This window comes from Sorghum bicolor, chromosome 3 (genome assembly GCF_000003195.3).
Source record: "Sorghum bicolor cultivar BTx623 chromosome 3, Sorghum_bicolor_NCBIv3, whole genome shotgun sequence".
NCBI classification, from domain to species: domain Eukaryota; kingdom Viridiplantae; phylum Streptophyta; class Magnoliopsida; order Poales; family Poaceae; genus Sorghum; species Sorghum bicolor.
This window is the reverse complement of record NC_012872.2, coordinates 7,602,872-7,629,912: the sequence shown is the minus strand read 5'-3', so window position 1 is coordinate 7,629,912 and position 27,041 is coordinate 7,602,872. Positions and strand designations below refer to the sequence as shown.

The 27,041-nt window shown below is 42.9% G+C and overlaps 2 protein-coding genes across 3 annotated transcripts; both read right to left on the bottom strand.

Moving 5' to 3' along the window:
• On the bottom strand, positions 3,376–6,303 carry LOC8073366. 2 transcript variants are annotated; one of them, XM_021455920.1, is made up of 5 exons: positions 5,934–6,303; positions 5,719–5,832; positions 5,405–5,521; positions 5,041–5,304; positions 3,376–4,780 (listed from the first exon to the last, which is right to left on the bottom strand). In XM_021455920.1, exons 1-5 carry the CDS (start codon positions 6,103–6,105, stop codon positions 3,540–3,542), a joined length of 1,908 nt encoding a protein of 635 aa, XP_021311595.1. In that variant the 5' UTR covers positions 6,106–6,303; the 3' UTR covers positions 3,376–3,539. The 2 variants fall into 2 exon arrangements, with proteins under 2 accessions (XP_021311595.1, XP_002455262.1); XM_002455217.2 differs by having other exon boundaries at positions 5,405–5,608; positions 5,934–6,300.
• Positions 24,064–26,506, bottom strand: LOC8073365 (transcription factor MYB2). Its single transcript, XM_002455216.2, has 2 exons — positions 25,595–26,506; positions 24,064–25,490 (listed from the first exon to the last, which is right to left on the bottom strand). Exons 1-2 carry the CDS (start codon positions 25,773–25,775, stop codon positions 24,502–24,504), a joined length of 1,170 nt encoding a protein of 389 aa, XP_002455261.1. The 5' UTR covers positions 25,776–26,506; the 3' UTR covers positions 24,064–24,501.

Genomic DNA, 27,041 nt, shown 5'->3' with positions numbered 1-27,041 from the left:
TTCCTGCAGTTTTGTATTCTAGTGCACAGACATATGAAATTTACGATTTTTGTATGTATTTTTTCAAAAGTGATTTTGCATACCAACTTTGCATGTAAGTACTTATATAAATGCACTGTGCATGTGCTGAGTTCCAAAAATTATCAAGTAATATAAATATGTTTTTTGAGTTGGTTTTCATGTTTTCATTAAACATGTAGTTTTCATTGAATATTTTCTCAGTGTTTGCATGGTTAGCATGGGCATCTGGCAATATGGCGGCCTAGGCATCAAGCAAAATCGCTGATGCTTCTGTCACTCTGGGGAGAAATGAGTTTAATCTACTTAGCATAGTAGGGTTCTATGTTGATTGTACTTGAACTTGACACCGTGAAATGTTAAGCATATTTAGGGTTCGTGTTGTCATCGATGAATTTAGAATAGTTGACCACCCTTTTGTTTTGGATCGAATTTTGCAATCTTAACACATACTTGCTCAATGTTTTCCAAAATGCTAAACGGTAAACAGTCGGTCACCTGTCGTTTAGCCATTATTCGAGCTAAACAGTCTATTAAACGGGCTAAACGGTCGATTAAATGGACTAAACTGATGATTAAACGGAAACGGTGTATCACTGTGTAGCGTTTACTTAAACGGTCTAAACGGCCGTTTAGGCGAACAATGCACCTGCTAAAATAGTTTGTCATGGATTTGCATTAACCAGTCCATTAATAGGGGATTAATTGAAAGTTGGAGTAACCTTGGCAACAAGAACGTCAGCTTCTTAACGCTGAAATTCTTGTCACCTATTTGAAAGATAAACCTATAGTACCCGCCCAATTCCTTTTCTTAGCCAACCAAGTAGGATGTACATTCACTACTGATTTAAATGTTTGAAAACACACCCTGCATTTCAATGGATATGGATCTATTCGTGGTTGCCAATGTTGAACAAGCACTGTAAATATAGTATTTATTTTCAACCTCCAATTCTATTATACTTTCTCCCCTATTTTCTTACATCTTAATTTTGCCGCTTCACAGATAAACCTTGAGGATTTCTGCAGCAGTGTATCTCAATGCAACATGTTGCAAGAGCATGAGAAGTGAGAATGATAAGTGTAGCTGGTCTGAAGATGCATGTACTGTAGTTTTGATTTTGCATGGCCCAACCTTGACATTGCATCAACACTTAGGCATAGTGCACAAAAAGTGAGTTAATGAAATCCCGTTTGTATTTTTCCTTTAAATAACTATTTTTGTATTCAGCTATATGCTTCTATGTTTGCTTGATGTCAACCGGTTGGTGACATGTACTCATTTGATATACATGAATGTGAGTATGATTAATGTGCACATTTGTATATGTCATTCAATATTGTATTGATCTGGATGTTTACTCTAGTTTTAAATACATGTGGATTATTTTTTTACCTATTAAATTGAGGTCGATGGACTTTTCGTTGCTAAAAGTCCTTATTGCAATGAACTGTCCGTTGCTAAAAGCTCTAACAGGCTATCCGTTGCGAAATATTGGAGCATCAAACTGTCCATCGCTAAATAACATGTGTCCGTTGTTGTATACATACAACAACGACTTCATTACAACGGCAGCGGTCCGTCGTTATAGCCTTTAGCAATGTACTGTCCATTGCTATACACCCTTTTCAAGCAACGGATTGTCCATTGCTATTTATGGTATAGTGTCAGACTCAAACCAAGCAAGCCTTTCTGTTTCCTAAACATATCTACGTTTTGGTTGTGACTCAATCTATTTTGAAAATACACATTATATTGTTTTAGTTTTATCCTAAGCTAAGCTTTTCTAATTATAACCAAGTTTATATAAATATGAAATAAGTGGACTATCAAAACTCATTTATTTTGAGAATTACACAGTACAACATAGACATTCACAATGCACGCACACTCATCCCTATAACACACACATACGTGAACTCTACCCCTATGAACACATCCGAAGGACTAAGCTGGCAGATCACGAGATTCACGAAGTCACCACAGACGCCTCGCTGTCGACGAGAACGTTGTGTACCCCTAAAATCATAGCATCCATAAATTCTGAAATAAATGCAGGAAAATATGAACACTCGTGCCAAGTCAAAGACTTAAACTCAGATGGGTAGGTTCCACCACAAGGAACCTCATCAACTGATCTATGATCAGTTCACACAAAACAAACATATTTTTATGATGGACTTAACAAACCATTTTTATGAATTAACAAAACTATAGATGGTGTTTTTTCCTATGAACTTATCAGAATACATAGACCAAAATTATAATGATCTACTACCTTCATCCCCATAAATAAAACCATTTCTAGATTTGCCTTAACTCAACCTTTTATTTTAACTGAATTTATAGAAAAAACATGAATATTTACAACACCAAACGAGCATGTTATGATACTAAATTGATGTTTTAAATCATAGCAATTTTTTTTCTATAGATTTAGTTGAACTTTTATAAAAGTTTAACTTAAGATAACTGTAAGAGGTGATCTATTTAGGGACGGGAGTATATTTTAGATCGAATGGAGTACACATATAACATATTACAAAAGCGGGTAGATCGAGAGAATCCAACTTACATATGCTTGTCCATGCGATGATTCCTCGAATAAGGCCCTGTTTAGTTATCCACCCAAAAATTTTTCATCCATCCCATCGAATCTTTGGACACATGCATGGAATATTAAATGTAGATAAAAAAATAAACTAATTACACAGTTTAGTTGAGAATCGCGAGACGAATCTTTTAAGCCTAGTTACTCCATGATTAGCCTTAAGTGCTACAGTAACCCACATATGCTAATGACAGATTAATTATGCTTAATAAATTTGTCTTGCAGTTTCCTGACGAGCTATGTAATTTGTTTTTTATTAGTTTCTAAAAACCCCTCCCGACATGCTTCCGACACATCCGATGTGACACTAAAAAATTTTCGTTCCCAATCTAAACAGGCCCTAATCTACTCCAGAGAGCCTGAGAGCTCAACATTTGGGCGCACGATCGAGATACTTCTGAGTCAATAGATCGACTGGTTCCTTCAAACCAACTAGCTATCGAGGCCGTGCATCCCTAGACCCTAATCACGGTCAACGTGCCGACAAATCTCCAGAACTAGCGCTGTGCCGCTATCCCATGTTCCTTTGTAGTGGCAATGCAGATCGATGGCGGCCACTAGAAGTTTCCTGCACAGTAATTGTACAGTGAACAGCCTAGTTTTTCAGCTAAACAACAACGCCTACCTTGCCACGCGATAGAATACGCAGCATGTAGGAAGTTGACCTAGCTGCGCTTCTTAATTATACTGGGGTACGTCGTATCATATACATAATCACATGACAACGTGCCAGAGACGGTAAAAATGTGCGGCTACCTCAATCGGCTCAATGACGGAGAAGAATTTTTTATAGTAATAATATAAAAGAGGCCGATATAAAACTATAGTACAAGTAAAAAAAAAAGCTCTCTGTCCAAAGATTTACAGCAGGATCAGAGGTACCAAAACTACAACGAGACGACGAGGTGATTAGTTGTTGTTATTCTTGGGTTTGGCCCTAAGCCGCGCGAGTGCCTTCTTGAGTACGGGCCGGAAGCGCTTCATGTCGAGGCGGACGTCCTGCTTGAAGAGGTAGACCCCCATGAAGGACACCCAGTCCTTGGCCTTGCTGCTCAAGCTCATGGGGTCCGTGAGCACGGGGTGGTCGCGCGGGTACTGGTCCACCAGCGTGCTCTCCTCCGGCGAGATCCGGTACTCGAGGTAGGTGAGCCCCATGTCCCCGGCGGGGCCCCGGAAGTAGCTGGCCACGAACTCCAGCGGCCCCAGCGGCAGCACCTGCACCACCACCCCGCCCCGGGGCAGGAACACCATGTTGGTCAGCCCGGCGCCGTGCACGCCCACCACCGCGTCGCACGTGTTCACCAGCTCCGCGAATGGCGCCACCTCGTGCGTCCCCTCCGACACCACCACCTCGAACCCCACCTTCCGCGCGCCCCGCACGATCTCCTCCGTGTTCAGGAACCGCCGCGTCCGCGCGCGCGCGATCACCAGGAGCCGTGGGCGCCGCCGTCGACGCTCCGGCGAGGGGGAGGGGGAGAGGGCGACGTCGCGCGGGAGCGCGTAGGTGGCGCGCATGAACTGGGCGAAGTCGAGCATGGAGTAGCCGTTGGGCGCGCGGCGCGGGTCGATGCTGAAGTCGTGGTGGCTGGTGAGCCCGACCTGGACGCGGCGGAAGCAGTGCACGCGCGGGTCGCTGTCCAGGTCCACCGCCGCGTACTTGGAGAGGCTCCTGAACACCGGCAGGTACTTGCCCACCCACCACGCCTGGAAGCCCGTCACCAGCAGCAGAACCTCGCCGGAGTACTGCCGCGCCGTCAGGAACAGCGGCAGGATCACGTCGGTGTACGCGTGGAAGTAGTTGCCCGTGTACCCGCGCACCGAGAACACCAGCGCCGGCACGTCGTGCCAGTCCATGCACGCCGGCGGCGGCGCCGCGTCGGTGGCGGTGGCCATGGCGACGACCGACCGCACCGTCAGCGCGCGGACGCTGTGCATGGCGTTCGGGTCCACCTTGCGCGGGTACGGCTTGATGCTCCATGACTCCTCGTGGAAGGTGTGGTTGTCGGCATCGGCACCAGGGGGCGCCACCAGGGTGACGCTGCCGTTGGAGCCGACCACGCGGACGTCGCCCTCGAGCTCGCACCAGTCGATGCGATAGTTCGACGTCAGGTCGCACAGTGGCTTCCACTCACGCACTGGCGCCTCCAAGTCTTGCAACCATTAGATTAAATAAATGCTTTGTTCAGTTATGGTCTTACATGGATTTTGCCGGCTGGTCCAGGTAAAACGCAAAACGAAACTTCTTGTGTGGGAAATGGTGGCGATTCTTTTAGGGAGGCTAAAATTTGGCCAGGCTAGCTAGAATCCAAGATGGCTCCAAATGCAAAATGGTTAATAAAAAATACAAAATGGTTACTAAATTATCTGCCAGAGGAAAAAATGGAACCTTTTAATAAGAAGAATCATTTACCTGTTTGCTTGACCTCAGGAATAGATGGAGTCATCTGAAATGGAGGGGCCGCCTTAAGCTCCGAAGAATCAGCAGAAATCTCGTTAGCAGAAGAAGGGGGCTCAATTTCTGGAGAGGGAGCAGGAACAGGGATTTCAGCTGGATCAGACGGAATTTCAGAGGAGCTGCCGTTGTCGTTGCTGCGGATACTATTGCTTTCCTTGGGTGGATTAGCAGCTGCTGCAACGGCATTCTGCACCTGTAATTCCTGATCTTCAAGAACACCTGGCCAGGAAAGTAAGAACAAAGTAAGGTCTTTGATTAAAATAACAAACTTACCCTGGAAAGCTCGCTTTGGGTTAGTTCAAGCTGGCCGCTTCCTGACCTGATGATTCTTGCGTGCTGTCTGAGGAATCTGTTGACAAGGGAGGAAGAGCAGCAGCGGCACTTGGGTCATCATCCTTCTCAGGAACCTCATCCTTGCCACCATCCGCTGCTGGATCTGGTGAGGCCGCAGAGACAACAACACCACCATTATTCCTCGCAAACGTCTCATCTTTCTGGTTTTCCTCGAGCGAGCTTACAGGAACTTGCGTGCAAAAGTTGCAAACCAGCGAAAGTACCAAAACACGAGGTCAGCTCCTCGGTCCCCATGGAATGGCATAATGAAACCTCCAAATGGATGCTTGCCTGACTCACCTTGCCCGAAAGAGGAAATGCCGTTGCTGCCGTCGCCATCGTCTTTCTCGAGCACCTCTGCCTTGCTCCCCTCCTTCGACGACGACCATGAACCTTGATCTTGCAGGCCTGAATCTAAATCGTTGGAAATGAAGAGCAAGCCGGGTCGTCAAACTCTCGGATGAGTTCAGCAGATAGTGAGAAAACTCGGTCTGAAACTCTGAATGGATTCTTACATGCTTGTGGTTGAAACGGTTGCTTGCTCATGACGAGGTGGACGGCGTCGAGCTTGACGGTGGAGAAGTAGGCGCAGGATACGAGGAGGAGGCCGGCGACAAGGCCGAGCCCGAACTTGCGGGGCTCCACGCCGCCGTAGCTGTATGCTAACTTCCCACCGCCGCCCTCCATTGCTCCTCGCGTCAACCACGGCACAGGCGCACAGCCGCCAGACACCAGGCGCCTCGCTCGCTGTATAGTAGCTTCAAATGCCTATGGCAATTGGCAAGACGAATGCTAGAATAGCAAACACTAGTACGTACTGCAAGCGTAGATTATTGTTTCTTATTTCCAATTTCCAAAGGAATAGTTTATGAGATCGAGCTCTAGGAATAGTTTAGGAATGGTGCACATAACGAGGTGGCGTGTGAGTAATGGCCGTGGCACTCGATGGAACCTTCTGCCCAGCCCACTCTCTTTAAAAAATACAATATCATTATTTTTTATTTGAATGAAAGAGTTGAGAGTACCTATCTGTCCTAAAAAAAATGTAATTATAGATTAAAATAATTTATGTGTGATCAGACTTATAGCAAATGATATTCATATTTTTACTACAAATTATTTATTATGATAACACAATTCGTAATTAATTTAATGATATTTATTTGATATCATTATAAGATATTCACTACTAAAAAAAGATTTACCGTGACCTTTTGAAAACACTCACCGAGGTGGGCACGAATTTCAACCGTCTCGGGTAATGCTTAGCATTAACGGAGGCGGTCATTTTTTTATTAATCGAGGTGGTTATAAAAAAACCGCCTCACAAAATTGATTAACCGAGACGGACAACCTTAAATTGCCCGCCACGGTTAATATATATTAACCGAGGCGGGCATCCTAACATAACCGTCTCAGTAAATAATTAACCGAGGCGGCCATTATAACTCCAACCGCCTCGGTAAATTAGGCCCAGCCCGCCAGAAAAAAAGACTCAACCGTAAGCTCACATATATATACCAGACCTAGGGTTTCAGCTTCAGTTCCTCACTCCCGAGCCGCACCCGCAGTCCTCTACCACGCTCCTCTCTCTCGCCCAAAAATCCTGACACCTGAGCGCTCTCCTCCTCCCCTCCCCTCCCCTCCCGGGATCCCCTTCCCATCCGGCGCCCTCCTCCTCCACTCCCCCTCCCCTCCCCCCTTCCCAAGTGGAGCGGTGGCGCGGGCGTGCCATGGCAGAGCGTGCCCGGCGCAGTGGCGCGAGCGTGCCGCGACGGAGCAGGTGTGGCATGGTGAAGTGGCGGCGTGGGCGTGCCGCGGCGGAGCGGCAACACGGACATGGAGTGGCGGTGCGGGTGCGGCGTGGCAGAGCAGAGGATTGGGCGAAATCCCAACCAGATCAAGTCCTCACGGAGCGGCGGCAAGCTTCTCCGACCACCAACGACCATGACTACGCCGTGCAGGAGCAGGGCGGATCCATGGGGGCACATGGTGCGGTTGCTCCTCCGGCGGCAGCGGCCCAGATCCAGACCCGTTTACGGCTGGGAATGGGTTTTCTTTTTTTTGTTTTTTAATTTGATTAACCGAGACGGGCAGAAAACCATCTCGAAAAATAGGTTATTTATCGTGACCTTTGATACGAGGCGGTTGCGAAAACCGACTCGATTAATTATTTTTGCCCGTCGCCATAAATATTATTGCAGTAGTGATTTTTTATTTATATAATTGGTCAAACTTAAGATACTAAAACATGACACTACACTAGATTTTTTTTGTACAGAGATGGTACTTGAAAGTTGAAACTAACTTATTATGCAAACACAACCAAAGCTAGCCAGTTCGATTAACAATAACAACTCAATTTTGCACGCAGTTGGATGTTGATTTACGAGCCTAATTAAGATAATAGAAAAGTTAGTTTCAAGCATACAAAACAGTAATGTAACACTTCCTAAATAAATTATTTTTTAGAGTTATCTCAAGTTAAACCTTTAGTGTGAAGGACCGAGAAAGACAACCTCTCTCTCTATATGTGTGTATATTTGTAAAAAAAAAATACATGAAAAAGATTGAACGGATAACGGCGCTGCCGCTAGTGGACTTGTAGCGTGCGGCTGCTCTACAGCCTTCCCAGGCCCACGGCCCACGCGATGAAGTCTTTGCAGCCTGCAGGCCTACTACAGCCACAGCCGCCGCACGACCGTGCTAACCAAGCTGGCGCACGACCTCAACTCCCTTCTTACTTCTTTGTTTAATATTGTAAGAAGGAAGCAAGACTCTATTGCGTCAGAGTTCTCCCATACTAAATGTCACTTTTCAAAGGAATTTAGTGGGTACAAACCTAGCCAATTGGCAGCGTATTGTCGCTTCTTTGCAACAAGTTAACTTAGTTGAGGAACGGGATACTTTCATTTGGGGTTTAAAGGCTTCTAAACGTTCACAGTAAGATCTATGTATGCTGCTTTAATTAACAATGGGGTCAAATTGTCACAAAATATTTGGCAAATAAAACTACCAATGAAAATAAAAATCTTTTTGTGTTACTTGAAGAGGGGTGTCACTCTTACGAAAGACAACCTAGCTCGTAGGAATTGGCATGGAGACAAGTTATGTTGTTTCTGTCACTTACCAGAGTCAATCAACATCTATTCTTTGAGTGCTTTTTATGCCAAGTTTTTGTGGCGCTCGATTCATTTACTTTTTAGAATTTTACCACCTACAAGTATAGATGATCTGTTTGAAAATTGGTCCAAGGTGGGCAACAAAAAGTATAATACATTGTTATTAACAGCAGCATCTGCTTTATTATGGGCAGTTTGGCTAACAAGGAATGAAATAGTTTTTGATAAACACAAACCAAAATCTCTTTTGCAGGTACTTTTCTGAGGGACTCACTGGCTACGTCAATGGACAAGTCTGCAACGGCATGATAATCTTAAGGATCAACTAGTTTCTGCAGTTAAGAGCATCTGGAGACGTCAACTTTAGATTTTTTCGGTTCCAACGGATGGCTCTCGCAAAGACATGTTGGTTTTGTTTAGAAAAATAACTTTTTGTCCCAGTAGCCGTGTGTGTGGGGCTATACGTGGTTACAGCAAACTTTGCCCCTTTGCTAGATGTTGCAATAATTAGTCTGATTCTATCTTTGGATAGATGAAGCCGGCTTTTATATCCTTTATCTAAAAAAATTTGTAAAAAAAAATACATGAAAAAGATTGAACGGAGAACGGCGCTGCCGCTAGTGGACTTGTAGCGTGCGGCTGCTCTACAGCCTTTCCAGGCCCACGGCCCACGCGATGAAGTCTTTGCAGCCTGCAGCCGCCGCACGACTGGAGGCCGGCGAGGGCTCCACGCGGTGATGCCCTGTCTACTTTAATGGCAAACATCCGTTGAGCAACTTTTTTTTCTTGAAGTGAATGAAGAAATAAGATGCGTGATAATATTTTGGATGACTGTCTAGTAATATTAATTGAGCGAGATATTTTCTTTGAGTTAGATGAAAATGATATAATCTGAGACATCAATATCCTTAGGAAATGTTGCCTAAAATAGTCGGATAAATAGTATTGTATAGGTCTCTTCCTCTTTTTTATATCTTTATTTTGGACTGACATTATAGTCTTTGAACTATTTTATATTACAACTTATGGATGTTACTTAAATCTTCGAATTAAAGACTTATCATGTTATTTAATACATGTATATCGAATTATATTGTGAATTATATAATTGTTATTCAGTCAATTTTTTTACAATTATTACCAAATTGCTAAATGGTTTTACCATATAAGTTTTTTTAGATGGCATACCCTTGAATAAAATCCAAGATATATCGGTCACTATGACAAAGTTGTGGGTCGAAACTTTCGATGTACACCGTAACCTCCGACCGCACCGAAACTTCCAATATAGAGTTGAGCGCGCAGGACACAACTCATCTCCTTTTACATATATAGCTGATATATGTGTAACGAGGTTTTTAACTCGCTACTCTTACAAAAACCTTGCCGATGGCTTTTGGATGTTTTGTTTTACCCACTGCTGACCTAGTAGTGCATGCCGATTTCTATTTATTCTCCCTCTTTATCCGGCAACTACTGCTCAGTCATGGCTGTTATGTTAGTGCACGTCAATTTGCATTGTCCTAGTGCCGTTTTCCCCTTGCTACTTCCGACGGCAAGGCCACTTGGTTCTGAGGTGGTGCGCGCAGCGGCCCAGTGGGCTTTTTGTTTCCAAGAAGCGACGATATCCTTTCTTGGGCATTAGGATTGGACATCGATCGGAGAGTCCGTCTTCGTTTGTTAATTGTTATTATTATTATTTTTTGCTACTATCTTCGCTGTGACGGCCCAATCTTCTGTCTGGTTAACGAAAACGCCACCTTTCCATATCAATTATCATGGCCGTCCAACAGTGCGCATTTTGGCATGGGGCTATCAGCAATAGTCGTCTCGTCGTGCCGTCCTGGACCCACATGAGAAGGTCTCTTTTGTCACAGCTCGTGTCGTCAAATCTTAGCCCCAGTGACCATCTCGTCGTCTTGCTCTTGCACACCTGCACTGCACTACTACTGCACCACTGCCCGCCCCGGTTGTTGTGTTGTGTCACCGTTGCGTAATCCCGTTTGCATGCGGTCTTGCAGGTACACACAAGAGCAAGGAAAAAAAAAAAAGAACCGCGAGTTGCCCGCGTGCTCCCTCATGCATGCATGCCCGGTCTCGTCGTCTCTCGTCGTCAAAAGGACAGCGGCGCGCGGAGACAGACGAAACTAGGAACCACTGTCTTCGTCAGACTGTTTTAAAAATATTGTTTTGTGTGAGAGAAAAATACTATTGAATAACTAACAGATTTGATAAATAAACTCAAACAAACAATACCATCAATGTGTGGTTAGTTTACGGCGTCCAAGTGCCCTGCCGTCGCGGCTAATCGATCCCATGCTTTATTACGAGAGACATCATCATCTCCGTTCCAAAAGCTAGCATCGATCATCGATCTGCATCTCCATGCGCGATCATTGTTAATGCAAACGTGGGGAATTCCGGCCGTCAGACTCAGACCCGTGGTCAAGACTTCAGAGAGTCAGAGAGTTTCACGGGCTCAAGCAACGGACCAGGGGCTAGAGTAAGCTAATCTAGCTAGCTTTCGCATTCCTTTTTCTTCCCTGTCGTTCCACTGCACTAGCTTCACTCTCCTCCTGAAGTAACGCTGAGACTAGAACAGGTGTGCGGTTGGTGCTGAAGGCCGGCGGCCAAGAGTAAAAAGTATGAGCATAGTCTACCGATTTTGTGTAATTAATGTAATTAATTATTAGTTACCTAGCACATCACAGAAGAAAGCTTGGAATTTTGATCTCCCTGTATGGTCATGTCAGGCTGGAGTGCTGGACTGGACTAATGCTGTGGTGTGTTTTTTTTTTTCTGTACCTTTGTTCCTTTTGCTTTCGTGCCTATTGATGGGAAAGCTCGGGTGAGTTGAACCAGCATATATATTGTTTTACAGCATGTGTGTAAAACATATATATACCTTCTGAGATAGAGTGTATCACCAACATACTTCTGCCTCAGTCTCAGATAGAGTGTACTACGACATTAGAGCAGAGCACGTAGTAGTGTCGAAATAATTCAAGGTTTGGCAAAAGCTATATCCTTCTTTAGTGAACATGGTTGTTATGCCATGTATTTACTCGATCGTTTTTGGTTACTAAACGACATACATGATCCAAAAGAACAACATGTGTGGCAAGATGTGTTATTTACAGTGGCGGAGAACAAATAAAAAAAAAAGATATGGCGGCATAACTAGCAAACGGAACAATGAGCTACAGTCCACGATATCTAGGGTCTTGTTTAGTTCGCGAAAATTTTTGGGTTTGGCTACTGTAACACTCTTTCGTTGTATTTAGCAATTATTGTAACCATAGATTAACTAGGCTCAAAAGATTCGTCTCATAAATTACAGACAAATTGTACAATTAATTATTTTTTATCTATATTTAATGCTCTATGCATGTGCCCAAAGATTTGATGTGACGGAGAATTTTAAAAATTTGTTGGAACTAAAAAGGCTCTAGGCTAATGGAACTGAAATGCCCTAGTACAACATATGGCATTCTCAAGGTTTGGTGGTGGCCGACGCTGAAGCTCCGCTACTGATGCAAGGAAGGAAGAGGTTTGAAGTCTCGAAAATGAAATTAAAAAAAAGAACAACAATAACAAATGATTGCCGGACGGTTCAACAACAACGAAAATGAACTCACCGAACCATCGGTCAATCCAATCGTCGTCCAACGACAATGACAAAGATGAAGGGTTCCTAGGAATATTATTTTTCGCCGGAGGATCCGCTAACATAGAGAAACAAAACGTTGGCCTATTGGTTTTCGTCTAGTAACGAATAGAGATGTGTACACACGGTTTGGGACATCACTAGACGAAAGACGTTTGCGGTAGGGCAATGACTAGTATTCACTTGACGGTCCATGCATGATGGCAAACATACGAACCAAACTCTTTCATAAGTGCAAATTTTGTCATCCTTTGCCGGCAACTATATTTCATTGGAGAAGCTATATATATATATATACCCGCATAACACGGGTCATTTAGGTGTGTTACCATGAGGTTAATTATAGGAAGCTAGCGCAAGTATTGGAACACTCCACTATGGCAACATCGATGACGCAATAACTTGTGAAGCAACAATGACTTGGTTTGCAGGGGACAACCCCTTTATTGGTGGAAAAACTCCATAGTGGATGAACTAAAAGGTGTCTAGGAGAATGGGGTAGTGGACCAATGGTGGGGAGCCCCAGTGGCTTATGGAATTGGCCCTCATCGGCGGGAGCCTTTGTTGCAGGATACCTGACCGAGAAAGATTTGGTGTCAGAGAGCGTACCTCTATGGAGTTTCAACGCAGAGTAGAGGTTGCATTTTGTTAACCGACAACTAATTGTTTAGTTCGTAAAAATTTTCAACATTCCTCATCACATCGAATTTTTGGTCGCATGCATGGAGCATTAAATATAGATGAAAATAAAAACTAATTGCACAGTTTTACTGTAATTTGTGAGATGAATCTTTTGAGCCTAGTTACTCCATGATTGAACAATTTTTGTCAAATAAAAACGAAAGTGCTACAGTGGCCAAAAACGAAAACTTTTGCGAACTAAACAAGGCTTAAAGGATACATTGCATCATCACAGGAGTCTGCACTTACTTGAACTACTTACCAAATTTAAGTTTTCATATGTGCTTTATTTGTTTATGTAGATTTACCAGTACTAGATTAGTTTTAGGCTAGGTCATAAGTTCGACTCTATAGCTTAGGTCAGCATATATCTTTGTGGGTTTGGTAAGTAGCTAAGTGCACAAGTTACTAGTTCGATCTAGTTTTTTATCTAGTGTGAAATCAAGTAGAAGTCTAGGTTAAGTTTTAGTGGCCTAACATACTCCTCGTCCCAGCCACTTAGAGTTCCTTACACCTTCTCATATGAAAAATGTAAAAAAACTAAGCATTTGATTCTTTCTCGCTCTCTTAGACTGTCAATTATTTGCGCCAAACATAAGGAAGTATCGAAGTCAAAAAGGGCTAATTTGAAAACTTAGATACCCTTGGGATCCGTTGGTTTTTCCAGGGTAAAAAATCCGTGGGGAAATAATTTAAATAATTATTTAGTTCTTCATAGAGGGTTTTCCATCCCTGAGTGTGTCTCCCCCTTGCTTCCAAATTATCCCTAGGGTGAGGCATGATTGTGTGCCACTTAATTATATATCATAAGGATTATGATGATTTCAAAATGCCATGGAAAAAATTGCTTACCACTCTTTAACCAAGGCACTGTTTGTTTCAGCATTTCTTAGCTTTTACTAGTAAGAAACTAAAAGCTGAAACAAACAACTAGCTTTTAAGTTGGTCTTCAGAAAATTAAAAGTCTGGCTTCTAAAAAAATGAACTAAAACTGAAAGCTAGTAGAGAGATGTGTTTTTAATGTCCTGAGAAGTTCAAAATTTATTTAAAAAATCTATAGAAAATAAAAAATACCAACAACCAAAAAAACAGTTTTTCAGCCCCTCCTCCTCCCCCCCCCCCCACCACCAAAAAAACAGGTCATAAATATAATAAGTTTTGGAGTGGTGGCTAAGTTGGATGCTATGTGAGAGTACATTTCTGATTTTTTTTTTAAAAAAGAATGACCATGGGCCTTAACATCATGAGTTATGACCCATGTGTAGCGAAACCTTAAATCGGTTTCCCTCAAAAAAAAAAACCTTAAATCGGAGATTACGAGGAGACGATGAATAGAGAAGGTTATTTGTTCGCCATAGTTAGCTTGCTCCTACGAGTAAGTTACATATGTAGACGACTAGACGTTGAAGAGAGGTAACTAAAAACTGGTGCTTGACCTATTATATACGATTATGCACGTTCAAAGTTAGGCAAGCAGTCAAGATTCACTTTGAGGGCCGGGGGCCAGGCAAAAACGTGCAGAAATTCATGGATGGAAGCTAACATCATATGCCTAGTGTAAGTAGCTATAGCTAGCTTGTTCTCGTGTGTAACCGCTGTGCTAACACAAGTAGGGCAATTCTTGCTTCGTTACGTTCCACAGGTTCAATGAACATACTCTAGAATGACACAATTTGACTAAGACATGACAGGGATGACTTACAGTTTTTTCTTGCATTGACTCTTATCTTGAAGAATGTAAAGGCTACTTAAATGTTTACACGCTTATCTGAAAGACTCCGATTGAGTTGGTACGGTAGCAACAACAAGCACACTTTACACCTATGGAGTAGACCTAGCTTCTATGCTATTATTTTTTTTTATGTTGGAGCAAAAGTGGGTATTGCGCCCATCGAAAAATTACCTACGCCTTTGGTTCTTGTCTACACTTCGTTGATGTTCTTAGAAAAAAAAATCTGCAAAAATATTTTTTTTTTCTCGAATACGCACGATTGTACATATCTTTATATTAGAAGGAAGCAGTAAATGAAAATACAATTCACTACTGTTGGGGCTGGACGCATTCTTCTCTCTGATAGCGTTGAAGGATATCCTTCACCCAAGGAACCTTCGTGTGAATACGTGCGGAGGATCCTGAGAAAGACTAACGGTGATGACTCGTCTTTTCGTGCTAAGTGTATGCAGGGACTGAGACACCCACGGAGGACCGCAAGCAGAGAAAGGAGGAACCTCCGACCCTCCCAGGTCCGAGGATGGCGAGGGACGCGGTGGAGGGGAGGAACCTCCGACGCGTCCAGGCTCAGGAACCTCCGACGCGTCCAGGCTCAGGAACCTCTGACGCGTCCAGGCTGAGGAACCTCCGACGAAGAAGCGTCGGAGGATCGGTGGCCGAGCGGGCTGAGGAACCTCCAGAGTGGCCGAGCCGAGGAACCTCCGGCGCGGCTAGACTGAGGAACCTCCGACAAAGGAGCGTCGAAGGATCGGCAGCCGAGTGGAGGATTCGGACCTCCGACCAGCTGAAGCCCTAGACAGGGGACACGCAGGGTTCGCAGTGTGAAATTACACGAATGACTTAGGGTCAGTAGACTGTAATATGAGAATATGCTGGGATATTCCTCCACCGTCACGGGGCATTTCTGTAATTGTCTTAGGTCGGTTTCCGAGCCCTATATAAGGGGCGTGATACCGTCATTAAGGGGGAAAGCATTCATTGTTTTCACCTACTGTTGAGCCCACTGTTCATTGTTGTCTAGCCTCTCACGGCACCGAGTGAGAAGGTTCCCAATCTATCATGTCGCTGGGGAGTGCAGTACGCATTTTCCCAACAACTACCAACCTTATTGTTGCACCTATTTTAAGAGCCCTTGATTTTTAGATAAATTTTATGAGTTGCACACAAGCTAGTATTCCCTCAATCCACATAGAAGGATACAACTATGAGATTTGTACAAGTCAAAATAACTTAATTTTGATCAAGTTTACAGTGAACAATATTAAGATTTATGTTTTCAACTAGGTTTACTATAAAAATATATTTTATAATTAATTTAGCATTTATTTTATATCAAATTTTCTCTGTCCCAAATAAGTGTACTTCTAGCATTTGAAATTTTTCCTAAAACAAATGTAATTCTAGGTATTGTCCATCTTTAGTTCTAGTAAGTCTTTAAAAAGTGTAATAATTACATGCTGAAATAGTTTTTGGTACGGATAAATATGTAATTTCTAAGTAATTTTGATATTTTTTTTAAAAAATAGAAGGATGTTTGTTTTGGCACGGATAGAATAAATGATAATATTTTTATATAACTTTAGTTAACTTTTAAATAAGTTATTTGACTTCTTTAGAATTAAGAATTGTGGCCTTGTTTAGATGCGAAATTTTTTTGGATTTCGCTACTGTATCATTTTCGTTTGTTTCTGGCAAATATTGTCCAATTATAGAATAACTAGGATCAAAAGATTCGTCTCGCGATTTATAGGTAAACTGTACAATTAGTTTTTATTTTTGTCTATATTTAATGATTCATGCATGTACCGAAAGATTTGATGTGACGGAAAATTTTGAAAACTTTTTGATTTTTGTGAAGGCCTATAGTTTTGTGAACGAGAGTACATACCCAAGTCGTTAGCAAAGGCCTTGTTTAGTTTCAAAAAAATTTGCAAAATATGAATAGTAACACTTTTGTTTGTATTTGACAAATATTGTCCAATTATAGACTAACTAGGCTCAAAAGATTCATCTCTTCAATTCCGACTTAACTGTGCAATTAGTTTTTATTTTCATCTATATTTAATACTTCATGCATACGTCTAAAGATTCGATGTGACGGGGAATCTAAAAAATTTTGTAAAATTTTTGGGAAACTAAACAAGGCCAAAAGCCAAAAGCTGAGGCGGCCCTGCATCGTGTGACCGGTGGCCCCCCACCGATGCGCACCTCTCTTGTTTTTCCAAGAGTTGAGTTCTGTCGTTTCAAATGAATGCATCTGGTGGGTCACACCAAGATGACAATGAACGGTCAATTTCGGATATGATCCTGCCCTGATTGGATGGGATGGTTTCCCTGTTGATGCGATGCGTGCATGATGGAGATATTCGTCCTCATTGCCGTTGTCACTGTGTTTTTTTTCAGCTAACATCATTTTATAATAAGTGAGCTAATTTTTAAGCTAAGTTTTCTACCCGTTATTAACCAACTAGCTAGCTAACTTTAGTTAATTTGACCTAATTTTAAGTCCATCTATAGTCACTAGATCTTGCTAATCCAAACAAGCCCAAAAACGTATAATATTAGTCGCTATATCTGGCGTGTGATTGAAAATAATAACACACATTATTCAAGCATAGTGAAATTTATTCTTTTGTATTTCTAAAAAAGTTCATTCTTTTTATGATTGGTACTTTATCTATTTTAAATTGTAAGTTGTTCTGCCTATTCTATATACATAGTTTTTTTTTACTATATCAAAGGACGATGCTATATAATTTAGAACAAAAGAAGTATTATGTTTTCCATAATAAAGTGAAATATTTGGTGGATTTCAACTTAACAAACGTCTATAAATATGTAGTTGAGAAACAATTGGGGTGTCAGAATTTTAAACCACATACGGTGGTCCAAATTCCTCGGACCATGGTTTTTTTTTGCTTGATTGATAATGACAACTGAGGACACCAAACAAAACAAGCCTTGTTGTGGTAGGATTATTTTAATTTGTGACGTTTGCATAACATGCTATAAAAATCTTATTGGTGGTGTTCCATTATAACATCAAAAAGAAAAAAACAGGCAGGGGAGATACACAAAGTCATTTTCCAGCATGTTGCCACGGACTACCCATTGGAAAAATGCACAGTGACAGCCAAGTCAATGGTAATAAACTCAAGAGGCCCTAACTAATTGGATTGGAACAGTTCAACAGGCTGCCTGTGTTTACTGAGTCCTGCAAAAAAAAACAGAAAAAATGGCTAGGAAAAATCAATTGATAAATAAATAATATAAAAATAGACCAGGACAATTATCAGTTTGAACATTAACTAATGCACAATAATTGCAGATGGGCCAATGCTAAGTTGCTAACCTTACTGTTGTCGAAAGGGTAGGGTGTTACATACGATTTATTGATAATTTCTATATTTAGTAAGTCTCCAAGACAGCATAATATATCTTAGCACTACTGTGCACTAGGTTAGCTCCTACTTGCCCTTGCTTGCAGGAATGAACTAAGTGGTGGAAATGTTGACTCTATAGCTACTGAGTCAGATGGATTTGATATTGAAAAGACTCAGAGATAATTCTCCTCCACACGTCACACCGGAACAAACCACTGAACCCTGCTGCTAATTTGTCAAAAATGTGTTAATTTTCTTTTCTACTTTTGATTCCAGCGCCATATTAATGTCTGGTTGGTTGTAGACATCCTGCAATATATATCGATCTCCATGCTGCTCTAGCCTCTAGAGCTCCTATAGCAGCATTAATATATTAGTGGATATATTAGTGCCTGAATGTTTAGGCATTGTTCAGTTCGTAAAAAGTATGGTTTTTGGTTACTGTAGCACTTTCGTTTTTATTTAACAAACATTGTCCAATCACGGAGTAACTAGGCTCACAAAATTTATCTCACAAATTACAGGTAAACTGTGTAATTAGTTTTTATTTTTATATATATTTAATACTCCATGCATGCGACTAAAGATTTGATGTGACATAGAATCTTGAAAACTTTTGCGAACTAAACAAGGCCTTAATTTTCTTTTGGGCGAACTTTGGTCAAATATATAAAGCATCCTACTTGGATTATTGTAAGAATCTGGAATAGCTAGCAGCAGGGATTCATGCATGCGCGCGTGAGCATAGGTAAATCAGCTGGTAGGGGTACATGGGGAGGAGTAGATGAGCAGTACCCTGCAAAATTTGGACATGTGTGTTTGTCCGTGGCGGTCATGATGAACAAGCAAGAGGGGCAGCAGGGGGGCATGGCCGGGCTTGCATCATGCTCATGCGTGTAGCTGTAGATCTCCGTCCATTCTGCATGATGTCTGAGCGGAATATTTCTGTACCTGATGTCTCGAACAGTCCCCTCTTTCCCGCGACCTATGTCGTCTCTTGCTGTACTTGTCGCCGGTTGGATTTCATTCTGAAATTAGCACAGGTGTACTCTTGATCGATCCATCCCCGGCCCATTTCCTTTACTTCGGGTTTGTTTAGTTCCAGGTGTTATATATATGGGATGCCATATAGGAATGTTGCATAGGATGCTTGGATACTAATAAAAATATATTATAGCAATTAGTGTCTAATTATAAATTAATTAGACTTAAAAGATTCGTTTTGAAAAATATTTTCAATCTGTTAAATTAATTATTTTTTATCTATATATAATGCTCTCTCTCTCTATATTCCAACATTAGATGGAATATAGTGTAAAATTTTAGAGCGAGAACTAAAAGGCCTTCCCAGTGCCGTAGTGAGTCGATCGATGGTCTCCAATCGCAGCGACCACACGGAACTAAAAGGCTTTGATACACCGATTCCGTGCTTGGTTTTGCAGTTGCAAGTGCATTGGACTAGAGCATAAGGTCCCGTTTGGCAGGCTTTAGGAGCTGTTTTTTTGCCAGACGAGTAAAATAAAACAGCTTCACCGATGAAGCCCCTAAAAACATATTTTTATAGAGCTTTAGGGTAAGAAGAAATAAAAAATAGTGTCTACTCCTGGCTTCATCTTATCCTACATGGCATCGTATGGGAGTATATTTTAAGGAACTCTATGTGTAGTTATTTTGTCAAACAATTTACCAAAACGGCTCTAGCTTCACCGATAGAGCTGTTTATAGAGCTGAAGCTAAAAAACGGCTTCAATGGTGGAGTGGAGCCGTGCCAAACAAGACCTAAATATATCATACCAGCGTAGGACACGAAAGACAACACTGGCCACGAATTCTAAGGTAATCCTGCCCAGTGCATGTGTATATGTGGGGCCTTGCCCGACGTTGGATAATAGTTTGTCCGGCTCCCTTTAGTTTCTCCAACTTATATTAATAAAAAAACTAGTTTCTTTTATTGAATGTCTCTATTTTTTTAGAAAAGATCTACTTAACCCTATCAATTAATAATGGTTGTCTACGTATCCCGTCACCTATAAAATCAATTATTATACCCCTTAAATAAACTATTAAAAATCATATAAGTAACCCCATGAGACGGTTTTAAAGCTGGTTTTCCTAATATACCATATTAAAAAAATAAATATAACCCTCTAACATATCAAGGGCTGACAACATAACCGTCTTAACTATAAATTATGATATTGTAGCCATTAAAATATCTAATGGTATTTAAATAACCCTCTAGATGGTTCTGTAGGACCGTTGGAACACCGTATCTCGTCACACTAGCTTACCTATGCTGCGCATAAACCCATTTATTGCCACCACTTACCTACTCTTTGTAGGCTATCCACTACCCAATAAACAGCATGGGACATCTTGTTTCCTACTCCACCTCCAGACACTCCTTGACGACATTGAGCTCAAGCACCACACCAACACCCTCGTCATCCAACCTCTCCCACATCCTCCACAGCGCCATCTCAATAATTTTTAGGGCCCTTGTGCAAGCAAAACATTAAGGCCCGGCAATCTAGCGTTTCAATATGACGATTGAAATATATAATACTATTAATAAGACAAAAATTTCAGGATATATTTAGTTCATAAGAAAATGTCATTACATCGAAGAAACTAAAAGAATGATAAAATAATTATTATGGTTACCTCAAATATAGTGCTTGGGAAAATAAGATACTTAGTTCAGCATATATTTGAATTAGAATTTAAAATTTAGAAAATAAGATCCCTACAACTGATAACTAAATTAGAAGTGTAAATTCACAACAATTACTTACCGCTAGCCACAGAGTCAGAGTCGTGGAATGCCAAACTGATGAATTGAACTAAAAACAGATAACTGATTGGAGTCAATGCAATTGACAAGACAAGGAGAGAGGGATTCATGGATCAAAAGAAAACTAGAAGATCAATTGAAACGAAGTTCGGCGCCGACCTGAACCTGCTAAGTGCATGTCGTGTTTGATCTGCAGCGCCGCAAGGCTGCAGCACGCCGACAAGGTCACGCCTGCCGCGCCGCCGCCGTCAAACTATGAATCGACGTCTCCACGGCCGTGATTCCCGCGAGGCCACCGAGCAGCCATCACCACAAAGGAAATCACGATCGCGTTCAGGAATTGGAAGGGTCACATACTCGCATCATCGTGACTCACCTGGGATAGGAAGCAAGCACTGAATACATGTAGTATACATGGGTATACTCATGGGCCCCCAAGGCTATAGGCCCCTGGCCTGTGCACTGCCTGCACCCCCCCATCCGACGGGCCTGATCCTTCATCCGGTCATCCTTTAGTTTTTTAGGTAGCCATAGGAGGAGAGAAAGAGAGGGGCAAGGATGTGGGAGGGGCCAGATGGCGCATGCACATTGCATGAGTTCAATGCCATCAAGAAGTGTCATGAGGTGGAGCAAGAGGTAGGATGGTGCTTATTAGGCAGTGGCGCAAGCCTGCAAAGGGCAGGTAGCCCATGGGCTTGCATGCAAGCATGGATGCTTAGGCCAGTGTGGTGGGATACAATTTCCAAACAACCATGCAAGACTATTTGGGGATCATTTGAACATTATTAGTAGATGTTTCAAGGATTATAATGTATAGTTGAGGGGGTTATATAGACTTTTTTAATATATGCCACATCAATGAAAAACTTTCAAATTCAAACCCACCTTAGGGGTTTATTTATATGGTTTTAATAGCTTAAGTGGTAGAATAACTGGTTTTATAGGCAATGAGGTAAAGTAGACAACCACCAGTAGTTGAGAGGGTTAAGTAGACCTCTTTCTATTTTTTAAAAACCATATTAACATTTACAAATTTAAATTAGTGAACTACCAAAACATATTTCATGCATAATCTAATGAAATTATAATTTGGTATTAAAGATACTAACCCTTCGTTAATCCATGCTCTTGCACGTGCTAAATCTAAACATTAGAACTAAGTTTGTGTTTAATACCTATAACTAGTAAAAAGTACTTTTTATTTTCTAGCACAATACACATAGATACTCTATAATATATATTTGGTTGTGATAAAGTTACTAGTTACTCTATATATTTTTCCATTCATATTCACAATTTCCTCCCTCTAAATAACACATATATATATGTCTTCAATATGCACTGTAGAGGCACTCTCCCACAGTTTTTAGAGAAAAAAATAAAGGGGGTAATTTAAAGGGCCGGCCGGAACTCATCATGCTCTCCAATCAGGGCTCTCCCTTTTTCATCTGATCACAACACTTTTATTTCCTTTCATTCTCTTTCAGAAGACATGTCCCACACCCTTTAAGAGGAAGTCTACTAGCACAGTGAGCTTGAAAGCACCATGGGTCTTATCAAGTCATTTTTCAAGTTGGAATCAACTATAGGTACGAATTTTCTTTTCTGCCTTTCCCCATCCATAAAAGTACGATATTGAAATAAGTACAAGGAAATTAAATCGTAGCAATCAATGCACAAATAATTATTCGCTCCCCCGTCATATTTGATGGGATATATAATGTGTTTGTACATATTTTCTTCATTATGGAACGATTGGCATTTTCTTCACAAGGATGGTACGACGACTGCTATCGAAAGGCAAAGCTTTTCAGAATTAGAAATGAACAATTTTTGGTATTACTAGCCAAGAGTCACTGTCTAAACAAATAAAATAATTCAGGTTAGAGTCGATAGTTTTATGTTCAAAACATCTCTTCAAACTTGTACTAACAAGTGCCCCTGATCTGTTAGAGACAAGATCTAGGCGCCAAGGCGTACCACTTAGAACTTGAACATGATTATCCCAAAAAAAAGTGGTGACGGGAAGATGATGAATCATCTTTATATTAGGGTGAGCTTGCAAAGTTACATCAAGGCAGGCGATGATGATGCACCATAACTGAAGGTACTCCCTCCGTTAAAAAAAACACAATTATCACTTTTCGAGAAATCAAACAATAAGTTTGCCCGTGATCTATAACAAAATTACATCGCGTTTATGATACCGAATAAATTGTATTCAATTGATTGTGTGGAATGTCTTTCTTATAGTAAATCTAATTGGAGATATAGATGTTGACAATTTTTTCTAGAAATTTGATGACTTAGAAAAGTTTGACTTATCTAAACCTAGAATGTTACATTCTTTTTAGGAAAGAGAGAATATACAATAATTTTCTAGGGGGAGGTCATCCGTAATATATAAGTTAACGTCACCACAAACGCCTCGCTGTCGATAGATACATCGTCTTAGAAAGTTATCGTTAAATCTTGGAAAAATCTAAAGAAAAATAAGAACCCATCATGTCAATTCAAGGACTTGAACTCATGTCTTACCCAGTCGATATATATCATTTTGGGTGATTGAAGTCTATGAGGAGTGATGAATATCACTACTTTAAGAAAAAAAATTGGTGTGTGAAGCTAAGTAGGCTTAGCTAGGGGTTACAAAATAACCCTAGCTGAGGGAACACAAAAGGTGGTACGCGCGTACGCCCCTAGCTTGTGCGTGGTCAAAATCCAAGAGCTCTCTCTCCGTGGCCATGCGGCATTATTACACTGTATAAATCCACGGAGAAACGCAAACCCCGAGTGTGAGCTTGATCGATCATCCGATCCCTCCAAAAAGCAGTTGCCACCAGCTGTAAACTCGATCGGCACCACACACGGCCCGGCGGCGACGACGACGGAGGGAATCGATCTCGAATTGAAGCGACGTGTCATTGCCGACTTTCCCTGGCCGACGAGCAGAGGCACGTACGATCGAGACCATCCCGATCGTCGCTCACGTACGTATCCATCCATCTGAATCTGAGCTAGAGACGACGTTATCACACCACCCACCACGTACACGCAACCCCACCAACACACAAACACCACATCCGATATATCCCTCTCCGTCGATCGATCGATCACTTGGGGACAACGACGTACTATACCTCGATCTCCCTGATCGATCCATCGATCGTCCAATAACCCAACACGACCTTTCATAATCTTTCAGTAACGGATGAAGCAGAACACGCATGAATGAATTGTGAAAAAAAAAACTATGGAAGAAGGAATAACGAAACACACACACACACATGTACGTGAATTATACGCGCCACTAACAATAAAAGTGACAACACAACAACACGTGTACGCACATACATACATGCGTACGTGCACCATCAAACTCAACATCTCGACTACACAAACCACGATCTCGAACGATCGATCAAATTAACAGCAAGAGATATCTCGATCGATCGATCGGAACGTACGTACGTCGCTCGCCTGCTAAGGTCGATTTTGGATCGCCACTGACGCATCTAGCTAGCTCCACTAATTTAACTAGTGTGACATCTCGATCATCGCTTTGGGAGAGAGACGTCGCAAGAAGCAACCTGCTGTGCGCGCCCATCATCATCATCATCATCTTCATCCTTCTAGCTATAGCCTATAGCTAGCTAGGCTTTAGTGAGCTAGCTAGCAACCTCTCTCGATTCGATCGATTGCTTCTAGATTCCTCCTCCCCATTGATGCTGATGATCACCGAGCTTCCTCGCCGACGCCTGGAACACGAGCTCGTCCGTCCGCCACGACGACGACGACGTCGGGCGCCCGTACTCGGCGACGTCGTCGCCGCATCCGCCCATGGCGCCGCCGCAGCTGTTGTGGACGACGCTACCGCCGCCGACGCCGCCGCCCATCATCGTCATCATGGTGCCGCCGCCGGCGCATGTGGAGTTGAGGTAGTCCAGCAGCGTCGTGTCCGAGTACAACACGTCGCTGTCGGCCTCGGCCGGCCCGAGGTCCAGCCCGTCCAGGCCGAGGCTCTCCAGCGCGGCCGAGTCGTCGTCGAACGACGACACGCCCGCGGCGCCGTCGAGGTCGGTGGTGTAACTGTAAGGGCCGTAGCCGTACTGGTCGACCCAGCTCAGTTCGGAGAAGCAGGGCACCGGCGGGAGCGCGGCGGCCGAGGTTGACCCGGACGTCGTCGACGTGCTCGGGCTCGGGTCGACCGGGTACCGCTGGTGGTAGTAGCCGCTGCCCGCCGGCGCGTTGCTCGTCGGGTCCTGCTCATGGTCATGGCTGCCGTGGATCGGCGAGGAGGAAGAGGCCATGCCGGCGACGACGTGCGAGGGGTGGAGCGGCGGCGCCGGCGGCAGCAGCTCGCCGTGGAGGTCGTGCGCGGTCGACGTGGCGGCCATCTTCTCGAGCAGGCGCGGCATCCAGTAGCAGCGGACGGCGTCGCGGAAGACGGCGCTGTTGGCGTCCACCCGGAGCTGCCGCGCCTGCTTCTGCACCCGCGTCCGCCAGTAGTTCTTGATCTCGTTGTCCGTCCGCCCTGGCAGGTGCTGCGCGATCCTCGACCACCTGTTTCCCCACTTGGAATGGAGCTCGAGGATGAGGAGCTGCTCCTCCGGCGTGAGGTTGCCGCGCTTGATGTCAGGCTTGAGGTAGTTGAGCCACCTCAGCCGGCAGCTCTTGCCGGTCCTCTTCAACCCTAATTGAAGCATGCAGAAGATTAAGACGAGGAGATTAATTCCCTAGCTAGCTTAATTAATTGGGAGTGAGAAATGGAATCGGACTCCATGCATGTATACTCACCGGAGCAACGGGCGAGGAGATTCCAGCGGCCCTCGCCGTGGCAAGCAATGTAGTTCATGAGGAGGTTGTCTTCCTCAAGCGTCCAGGGGCCTCTCCTGAGCTCCATCATCATCTCCTGATCCTCATGGTGCTTGCTGCTCGTCACTGCAGCAGCCATGGAGGCCCCTTTCCTCTGAGACATTATTGTGGCCTGTCTCCTTGCATGCACCTTCTAAGGTGATGACACTGATGAATGATGAACCCCTTGGAGGGTGCAACCTACTCTACTTATAGATGCATATATATAGCCATGCACTAGCACTAGCTAGCAGCTACCTTAAAGTTGTGGGTGGGTGTGTAGGCGTAGGGAGGATTGGAAAAGAAAAGGAAGCAGCTGATCAGTTAGAAGAAGAACAAGTTGAGAGGAGGGGCCTGGCTGCATGCAGAGACAGAGAGAACTTATTGGTGGCTTCCCTTTTATAATGACTTGTGGCCATCATATGCAGGGATGCCTCATGAGAGGGAAGCTGATGCTGATCCTAAGTCCTAAGATTTGAGGACTTGCAGGAGAGTGGTTTGGTAGCTACCTTAGCTTCTTGTGCTTGGTGGAGGCAAGGGGAAGAAGGCCAAGTGTAGTGCTAGCGCAGTTACACACCAAAAAGGGGCAAAACCTTCCAAGTGTGTGAGAGAAAAGAGGAGGAGGAGGAGGAGGAGGCTTTGTTGAAACAGCACTGCCCACCCTTTAGATTCTTCGCTACATGAAGCGTGTTTGACTGAACAATTTGTCACCCTTGCACTATTGGGATTAGACGAGAGAGGGGGAGTGACATGGAGAGATGGGCGAATTGTTGGATGTACACATCTCTGTTGGAGATGGAGCTGAGAGGAGGTGAACCACCTCCTTCCTTTTGCGCTCAATCACTGAAATAAACAAATCACGTACACGCCAAATAATATTCCTCGACATATGATTTTTTTAGTGTATATATTATTCTTTGGGATAAGATCCAGTCCAAACTGAAACGTACATGAATGCTATAGAATCACATTTATTTATTTATTTATTTATTATTCTTAAATCATTGGTGTATTTCTTTCCAAAAAAGCATATTTTTTACTCACTCAAGCAGATGATGAGCCTATGTTCGACATTGAACTATCTTGAATCAGAACCACATGGTGCAAAACAAAAAAAAATACCAATTAATTTGGACTGAATCCATCTGGCCGGCCAGAGCTAGTCTACCTCAAGCAAAGAATAACCAATCAATCAGGGAGACTTCTGCTGGCAAAGCATGTAGCTTTTTGCAGTTCTGTTTTTTTGTTTCCTCAAAAAGCCAATGAAACACTAAGCTTTGGAGACAGCGCCCTGGGAAGTAAGCAAAGATTAGGTAGGTAGGAATGCTTGCACATGTTTCCTGGGTAATCAATAAAATATTCGTAGAACCTAATGATTTTTGACCTAACT